Source organism: Alosa pseudoharengus, unplaced genomic scaffold (assembly GCF_046254945.1).
Source record: "Alosa pseudoharengus isolate Yale_2024_CS ecotype anadromous, Long Island Sound unplaced genomic scaffold, YU_APseudo_1.1 YU_APseudo_1.1_scf_11, whole genome shotgun sequence".
Taxonomy (NCBI): Eukaryota; Metazoa; Chordata; class Actinopteri; order Clupeiformes; family Clupeidae; genus Alosa; species Alosa pseudoharengus.
In genome coordinates this window covers 16,460,679-16,470,157 of record NW_027468576.1, presented here as the reverse complement: position 1 = coordinate 16,470,157, position 9,479 = coordinate 16,460,679, and the positions used below count along the sequence as shown (strand labels likewise).

Genomic DNA, 9,479 nt, shown 5'->3' with positions numbered 1-9,479 from the left:
TCATGGTGGACAAATCAGAGGTCGTTCCTCCCTATAGCCTACATTACATTATAGGCTATTACATATATGAGATAATCTTTAATTTCTGTGGAGAAACAGCCCACAATCAGCTTTCATGCCAGCTGTTAGGCATGTGGGCATATTTTCACCAAATTATTGACACAAATGTGTGACACTGTTTGGACAAGGAGACAAGACAAGAATTTAGTTATTTTTGCCAAACAGAAGTAACAGACGTCTGTTTTTTTCTATAGCAAATGTATGAATGCATTTGCTTTTCCAATAATTTGGACAGACAGTGGATTAGTGCCACCCACCACTCACCAGCTACACACTAGGGAAACCAGAAAATAACTGATATATAATTCAGTGCATAGGAAAAGTATTCGCGCTTCACTTTTTCCACATTTTGTTATGTTACAACCTTATTTAAAATGGATTTAATTGATTTTTTCCTCAAAATTCTACACATAATACCCCATAATGACAACTTAAAAAAAGTTTTTTGACATTTTTGCAAATTTATTAAAAATAACAAATGAAGAAATCACTTGTAAATAAGTATTCACAGCCTTTGCAATCAAGCTGAAAATTGAGCTGTATGATAGAGTGGCCAGACGGAAGCCTTAGTAAAAGACACATGGCAGCCTGCCTGGAGTTTGCCAAAAGGCACCTGTATGACTCTCAGACCATGAGAAACAAAATTCTCTGGGCTGATGAGACAAAGATCGAACTCTTTGGCGTGAATGCCAAGCGTTATGTTTGGAGGACACCAGGCACTACTCATCACCTGGCCAATACCATCCCTACAGTGAAGCATTGTAGTGGCAGCATTATGCTGTGGGGATGTTTTTTAGCGGCAGGAACTGGGAGACTAGTCAGGATTAAGGGAAAGATGAATGCAGCAATGTACAGAGACATCCTGGAAGAAAACCTGCTCCAGAGTGCTCTTGACCTCAGACTGGGGTGACGGTTCATCTTTCAACAGGACAACTACCCTAAGCACACAGCCAAGATATCGAAGGAGTGGCTTCAGGACAACTCTGTGAATGTCCTAGAGTGGCTCTGAAAATGGCTGTGCACCGACGCTCCCCATCCAACCTGATAGGTGTGCCAAACTTGCGGCTTCATATTCCAAAAGACTTGAAACTGTAATTGCTTCCAAAGGTGCCACAACAAAGTATTGAGCAAAGGCTGTGAATACTTATGTACATATTATATTTTCGTTCTTTATTTCTAATACATTTGCAAACATTAAAAAAAACCTTCTTGAATAAGGCTGTATGCACTGTACACTGTTTACTATATTTTTGGTATAAGTTTATTCCAATTTAAGTTTAAAAATCCACAATGCCTTTGTAAATTTGTCAATCGGCTTAAACTGATTGACATATTTCACAACCTTTTACTGATTTAAGGAATCACATTGTATTGACAGTTTGGAAGTGGCACATTGTATGGCATTAGTAACACGTAAAAATATTCCAAATATTCTAAAAGAGAGCTGTTACATTGTGAAATAGGCTAATGTCTACTACTGGGTGTGTTTTGCAGTTTCATTCAGTGTGACATGTAGGCCATAAATGTGCATGGTGTATGGGTGTGCACCCTCATCTTCAAATAGGCATATTTCTCCTCAATTATTTTGAAACTGAAAACTGTAGATTATTGCAGAACTAAAGTCAAGGTAGCTCCTGCTGTCCCCATCGTACAACTGAGAGGAAGGTAGCCACTGAAAACTGATTGCTAAATGAAAATGACCTTCAGGACTAAGCTCTAATAATCTGTCTAACTCAGGGGTAGGCAACCTGCGTCCCAAAGGCCACATGCAGCCCTTTAGCACATTTGTAGTGGCTCCATATTTTTCTCTAAAATGGAAGTTATAAAAAATGTCTAACAATTTAATATAGTCGTTAAGCTTCAAGCTGTCCCAACACATAAACAGTTAGTGGAAATATTATACTGTACAATACAGCATATATGCAGAGTATGGCGAATATGCCACATGCTTGAGGCTAATAAAGATAGAGATGTTCAAAGTGATTTCTTTTAAATGGTTCCGATATCTTTGCAGCCACACACAGATATATTTTTATTTCTGGTCAAAAATCCCTTCTAAGAGAAAAGGTTGCTGACCCCTGCCCAACTGTCGCTTATACATACATGCTTATTATACACATATTGATTCCAGGCTGTTGTATACTATATAGGAGCTGGTTAACTAGCATGTGTCTGTGCATACAAAGACAGTGCACGTAGCCCCTGCGCTTGCCCACGACACCACGTGAGACTCACATCATGAATGTGTGTCCAAAATATTTTCAGTCATAAAAATAAGGAAGAGATAAGATAACTGTGAACTCACGTGCAGAGACTGAGAGGTTTGGCCCTTTTGAATTAGGAAATGGAACGAGATTACAAAATACTAATTGATTACATCTGAAAACAAGTCAGAATTTAGGTTTCAACAGTTCCAACTGTATCAAAGAACAGGTGCTGTTGTAGGCACATCATGCACTCAGGAAATGTAAGAAGCAAGTCAAACATTATTAATTTGTTGAGTGTTGTGGGAGATATTTTACCTCAATTTGGCTACAAAAGCACCAAATGGTGTCGTCAGTGTCCTAGAACTCTGTGTGCCACTTGGTCAGTTGTTTGTGACTTACTGTTCAAGGGAATATTTGCCTTGTAATTAAACTAGTGTTACCATGAATGTTGTTAGTAGTAACTGGCAGTGTATGCAGTTTCCTGTGTAGAAAACACATTAGTAGGAACTATTGACCTGAACAGATTTTTGAACAGGTTTTCTGTGTTGTTTATGTATTATTATCATACAGTCTACATTTTTGGCTCTAATTAATATGACATACAACATGTATTAATTAATTGTTATTTGAATTCATTTTAAAATGCACTTTACTTTTACGTAAGAGTATTGCACATGTATCAGCATCATAATTACAGAACTTATCATTGCTTTGTTTTAGTTGCACAGGAGTTTGAGGAGATTGAGTGTCAGTGTGACCATACTGGCAAGAGAGTTCAAAAGAAAGAGCTAAAAATAGGTGTCATAGGTTTAACCTGGACAACCTGACCTCTGTCCTTGAGTTATGTCTGATAAAACCCATGGAGTAGACTATGGGTGACATGATAGTGGACCTAAAATACTCTTCGTTCTTCAATGAAAGAGAGGGAAATGGGCAGCTGTTTGTTCAGCCTAGATCTAACCTTGCCATATCACCTTGTCTGATGGATCGATAGTAACTATTTTTAGTTAGGATGACCTTTTGTGATTGGGCAAGACATTAAGTTAAATATTTGCTGCAATCCTTTTGGAAAAAAATTAAAATAAATGCATGCCATGGTCATTTTAAGAGTTTCCTGGGATTAGAGCAAGGTACTGGACAAAGAAATGCATTTGGCTATTACGCCAATTCTCATGACTCACTCTCATAGAAATTGGTAAAAATCTAACTGGTAGTATAGTGGAGCTAGTAGCTGTCGATGTTCTTGGCATTGTGGTAGGGCTGAAAAATAGGGCCTAGTATGGAAGGCTACAAACTGCATTCGAGGAAATGTTTTGGTCAGCCATTTTGGTCAGCCAAGCACTCTTTGGTCAGCCAAGCACTCTTGAATACTGTATAGAAATGAATGACTTACACTTACACTCTATGTGGGCCACCACACCAGATTGTGTAAACTTACGGTAAATGATTGGTTAGCTTGTCTGTATTTATTGGGCCTAACCTACTTAGGACGTGTGGGTGGAGTTCATCAGTCTTTGACCGTACACAGGCAGTCACATGACCAAAACAGAGCACGGCAAGCGAGCAGAGGAGGGACTTCCTGAATTCCTGTGCAAATCCTGAATTTTTTAATGTAAATGTATGTTTTGACCATTAATGTATACCAAATCCATGCATTACGTATCAGCATCACATGCTATTGTTTTCACACTAACAGCAGTCACTATGCGTTTAAATTATTCAGATGAGAAGCATCAAGCAAACTGGCAGCCTTCGAGGTGGGGTTGATCATTAACCTGACCACTGGATTTATTGTGTACAGTGATGCTGCGAGAAAGCATTTCTCTCTCTCTACTCTCTATGAGGACCTGTGAGAGACCTCTGTCTGTGTCTGACCAACTCAAGCAGCCTGATCTTGACTACAGAGCTTGACTACAGCCATCTGACTACAGCATGCTCACCTGCCATAGCTCTCAGTCCAGGTAAGGAGTTTAACTACCAGATTAGAGTGAGATCCTAAGGTATTGCTTGTAGATTATGCCACTCTATTAATAACCAGCTGTTGAGATTATTTGAGGTACTCATGTGTGCAGACAGAAAATAAACCCGCTGCTTCCTATATCTCTGATACACGTTGAGCTTGGCTGGCTTACAGGGCCTTTAAGTTACAGAACTTAAATATATCATGATTTGTGAAAATGGAACAACTGCTGAAAGCAATTGCTAAATTATTTAGTTGTAAAGTGCGTTCTACACTTTTTAAAACTGTCAGTGCATGATGTCCTCTATTATTGGCAAGGCTCACCTTTCCTGTTGTATGAACAATATATTATGATTGTACAGGCAGGGAACAGCGTCACCTGAGATACACTCAACTTTATTACCCTCAAGATACTGTGTGATACCATGTGGGAATAGTACTATCACTGGCAGGCTAACTGTTTTTTCCCCTCATGAACGTGTTTTTGTCAGAATACATGTCATATAGCACATTTGTGTTTTCCTTTGCTGTGTTGATTTAATCTCTGACATGTTATGTTTTCCTCCTTCTTCCCAAAGGGTGTCCCAAACAGGAGAGGCCAGAAGGGGTCAGGCCCAGCCCGGCCACTCTTGTCAGAGTACCCTTGACCTGGGAGGCCACCAGCACGTGAGATGTGGCGAGGTCAGAAAACACACACACACACACACACACACACACACACACACACACACACACACACACACACACACACACAAACAGAAACACACACACATGCACACATGCTACACTTCCCTCATTTCAAGAGCATTTGATCCATATTCTAGGACTTTGAACAGACAAATGTATACTATTGTAAGTCTTATACAAAACTCGGTTGATAAATCTAAATCTATTCTCATTTTATCTCCTCTCTCCACGTACAGGACCTATGCGTTTCGGGTGCTGTCAGAGACTTGCATTGCCCTGTGTGTCTGCAAATGGCCACATTCCCTGTGGAGACCAACTGTGGACACCTCTTCTGTGGTAAGACTCAGCAAATTGTTTTTGTTTTCAAATGGATGAGCACCTCTACTCTAAAGAGTAGGGAGGCTGACTTTAGGATTTAACTATGTGTGCAGCAGCTGTGATGTTATGGTTATGGTTATGGTTATGGTGACACTAGGGAGTTTATGGTTGATTCCTCCCATTTATAACAGGCAAGCATTTAGACGAGTTGGCTGTAGCAGGACACACAGTCATGCATGTTGAGAGAAGGTATGGCCACACAGCCACATGGGTAGTGGTGAAACAGGGAGCAGGTGGACAGACGGTGGGAGACCACACCACACTGTTGAGACGATGAGTCATGTGATCACTCACTGTTTAATGTGTAACTGTTGCTATGGAGACCGGGTGAGGTGCCTTCATCTGGAAGAGATCACAGGGTCTGGCGCAAAATCTGACCACTGTCACGTACGATCACCTCTGGCAACGTTTGAGAGCGAGGGGCATTGCACACTCTCACTCTCAGTAAGCAGAGACAGGGGTAGAGACAGACAGGCCAAAAAGAGAGAGAGAGAAAGAGTGAGAGACAGAGACAGAGAGAGGGAAGACAAGAGATAGAATAGAATAGAATATATATATACAGTAGATTCATTCATTCCTCTGCGTAAATATTGACGTAATCAAACGGACATGAGCAACATGCTGTCCGAGAGGAAGTTTTCCATGTAAATTTCCTTCTTTCTCTGTGCCCCTTGGAGCAGAGATACCCATGCAAATCAGGCTGGAATACTTCCACATGACATAAAACATGTATTTACCGTAACTGGGTAGGGTGTGCTGGATCATAAATGCATTATCAGGGTTTGTGAAGTCTGTGTGTGAGTAGGTGAACTGTTTTACAACAAGCTGTTTTGTGTGAGCACTGGAATATGGAATTTCTGTGTAAATGCATTTTTTCCCTTTTACATTACATTACTACAACTGATGACAGCTGTCCATCATAGTTTTGTCGATGACTACCATGTTTTCCATGGGCCATTGAAAATATAAGGCAGTGAAAGTTACATGGTCTAGGTTGTTGGGGTTCCTTTGTTTGGTCTATGATTTGACGTAAGCACAGGATTAATACTGGTCAGCTGGCCAACTAGATTGATAATAATTATGAGATAATAATTATGACTTGGTGCCTTCAGTTTCACCTGCACACGTACACACACACGCACACACACACACACACACACACACACACACACACACACACACACACACAAACAAATACACACACACACACACACACACACACAAACACATGCTTCAGAAAAAAGTAGAACGTGAATAATGAAAGAGAGAGTGCTCTTTACTGCGCTCTCTGTTAAATATGGCATACCAAAGTGAGACGTGAGAGAAGTACAATCAAGATGCAGAGTTTAATTTCGCTGTATACAGGAGAGAGGCACACATGAAGCACTGTTCACTCCAGAATATGCGTCTCTGACTTGACACAGAATTATCCAGGGTTTAAGTACACAACAGCAAAGCATAGATAAGTAACAGTGGTAAAGTCAGGAGACATCCAGGCTACCCTAATCAATGATGCCAGTGGCATTTGATGCAAAACTAACAACAAGAAAATGAAGAAAATAAACTATTTTGATCCTGTAAGGGAAATTTGGTCTCTGCATTTATCCCAATCCGTGAATCACACTCAACACACAGTGAGGTGAAGCACAAACTAATCCAGACTCAGTGAGCTGCCTGCTACAGCGGTGCTCGGGGAGCAGTGAGGGGTTAGGTGCCTTGCTCAAGGGCACTTCAGCCGTTCCTACTGGTCGGGGTTCAAACCGGCAACCCTTGGATTACAAGTCCGAATCGCTAACCAGTAGGCCACGGCTGCCCCTTTTAGTGTCAAAGTGACCTTCTAATAATGACAAATGCAGAACATTAAACCACATATTGGAATATTGGACATATTGCAGAACATTAAACCACATAATGGAATATTGGACCTAACGCTCTATTCCACTTTCTCTCACTCATTCAACTCCCAGTGAATGATTACAAATGTGTGGGGAACAGCTTTGCTCTTCAATACTACACAATTATGGCCTACTGGGCAGTCGTGGCCTACTGGTTAGGGCTTCGGGCTTGGAACCGAAGGATTGCCGGTTCAATCCCTGACTAGTAGGAACGGCTGAAGTGCCCTTGAGCAAGGCACCTAAACTCTCACTGCTCCCCGAGCGCCACTGTAGCAAGGCAGGTTAGTGTGTGTTTCGCCTCACTGTGTGTTCACTAATTCATGGATGAGATAAATGCAGAGACCAAATTCCTTGTATACACAAGTATACTATACTAGAGACCTGATTAACATCAGATTAATATTGCCAACTATGCCACCGATAGACATTTGCTGCATTTTCAGAGTAGTTTTGACTTCCATTACCTACTCACACTCTTGTAAAGTGTCTGAAGAATGAGACACAATGCCAATCAGGAAGTTTTATGTTTTTCCTGGTATATTTTATGATCTTTATGAACTCACTTCCTGATTGTTTGCATGTCTGCAGCTCCCTGTCTGATATCCTACTGGAAGCATGGCTCCTGGTTAAACGCCATCAGCTGCCCTCTCTGTCGACAGAAGGTGCTATTAAGATTCTATTTGACACTATTACTATGCACTATTTTCCACTGTCTGAACTGAATTTGTACAGTGTTGACTAAATACCCATAGCAAGTTGTGTTCACAAAAAGTAAATTATTACATTCAGATACATGCTGAAGTGTACCAAGTACAATCACATGTGACTGGGAAGACACTTCTCTTAAGACTGCTTTGCCATTTTGTAATTCTGCATGTGTCTCTCGCAGGTGAGTATCCTGTGTCACCTCTTCCCCGAGAGGCGTTCGGACTGCCAACAGCGGGAGGTTCTGGGCCACATCAAAGACTACAACAAGCGTTATTCTGGGGCCCCTCGCCGGGTGAGTGACATGCTAAACTACACTACGCTCACACAGCCTTGACTAAAACCACAACACCAATGTCGCCTTTTTAGTTGCTGGCTGCCGATGTTCTCACGGTCTGTGAGAATCTCAGATGTCAGGTCTCTACGTACAAAGACCTGAGAAGACTAGGATCATGTTTTTCGCAGACAATTTAATATCACTGACGGGAACCATTCATAAAACTCTACATCTTTGCAATTTCACAGTAAGAGGGGGGTAATATCCTGATTACACAGATGTGTCATTGTTACTGGAAAATGGAAGACAGGTGCCCTCTGTTAATGAACACATTAATGCGCTCATACACATACACACAGACTAACAATGCTGCCATCTTTCCATTTCATTTGACCCAATTTCCCAAAAGAGGGAAAAAACAAGACAAAGTGAGTGAATAGAGGAGATAGGGCAGGGATATCAGTTTGACCCATACAGTCATACTAACAGTGCCTTTTTTCTTGGGTGATTTCTCAGGTGACAGACTACCTGTACGACATGCCCTTATTCCTGCACCTGGCACTGCGTGGCCTGGGCAACATGGGCGGCCTTGTGTGGCTCTTCCTGCTGAGGGTGGCCGTCTGCTGTTTCGGGGCAGCCATGTCCCTGGCCTCACCTCTAGAGGGCGCCTCGGGACCCTTCTGCGGAGCACTGGGGCTCTTGGATGACCTTGTGGTAGTCTTCCTTCTCCTCATCTGTGTCATTAATATCAACCAGCGAATGACGCCAGACGCAACAGCCAGGAATCGTTCAGCAACACAAGGTGTGCTGACCGACACATTATTGTGACACTTTATGGCCCACGACAAGGACTGTCAAACAGGATTGTTTACTTCCTATAAGTTATTGCTGGAGACAGCTCTATATATTACATACAGCTATATACAGGGCTGTGTTTAGCACAAGTATAGCACAATGTGCATTACGTGTGTTAAGAACACAATGGGACTTGAGGCTTAAAGACACGGAGTAGACTTGAGGAGTGTATGTTTACGTAATTTGAGGGGTTTGTTATGAAATATGTACTCATAATAACATCATTGAGTAGGACGTTTTAAGAAATAGTGTGTTGCCAGTGCATAACTTGAATGAGTACGCTAAACGCAGAGAAAATTAACTTGAAGAACGGAGAAGTGTCTGGACTAAAGGTCTAACTTCTTGGTATTACTCAGTTTTGCTCCTGTAGTTTACAGACTGTGCCTGAGGTTCCCTCAGTGAGAGGTCCTGGAATATAGTCAGACTACTGAGGGACCTGTTCAAATCCATTGTCA

The 9,479-nt window shown here is 41.6% G+C and overlaps 1 protein-coding gene across 1 annotated transcript; it reads left to right on the top strand.

The window, feature by feature from the left end:
- Positions 1-640: 640 nt before the first annotated feature.
- Positions 641-8,997, top strand: LOC143117512 (uncharacterized). The gene is made up of 6 exons (XM_076279258.1): positions 641-966; positions 4,806-4,893; positions 5,151-5,250; positions 7,776-7,849; positions 8,077-8,187; positions 8,686-8,997. Exons 1-6 carry the CDS (start codon positions 641-643, stop codon positions 8,995-8,997), a joined length of 1,011 nt encoding a protein of 336 aa, XP_076135373.1.
- Positions 8,998-9,479: the final 482 nt, after the last annotated feature.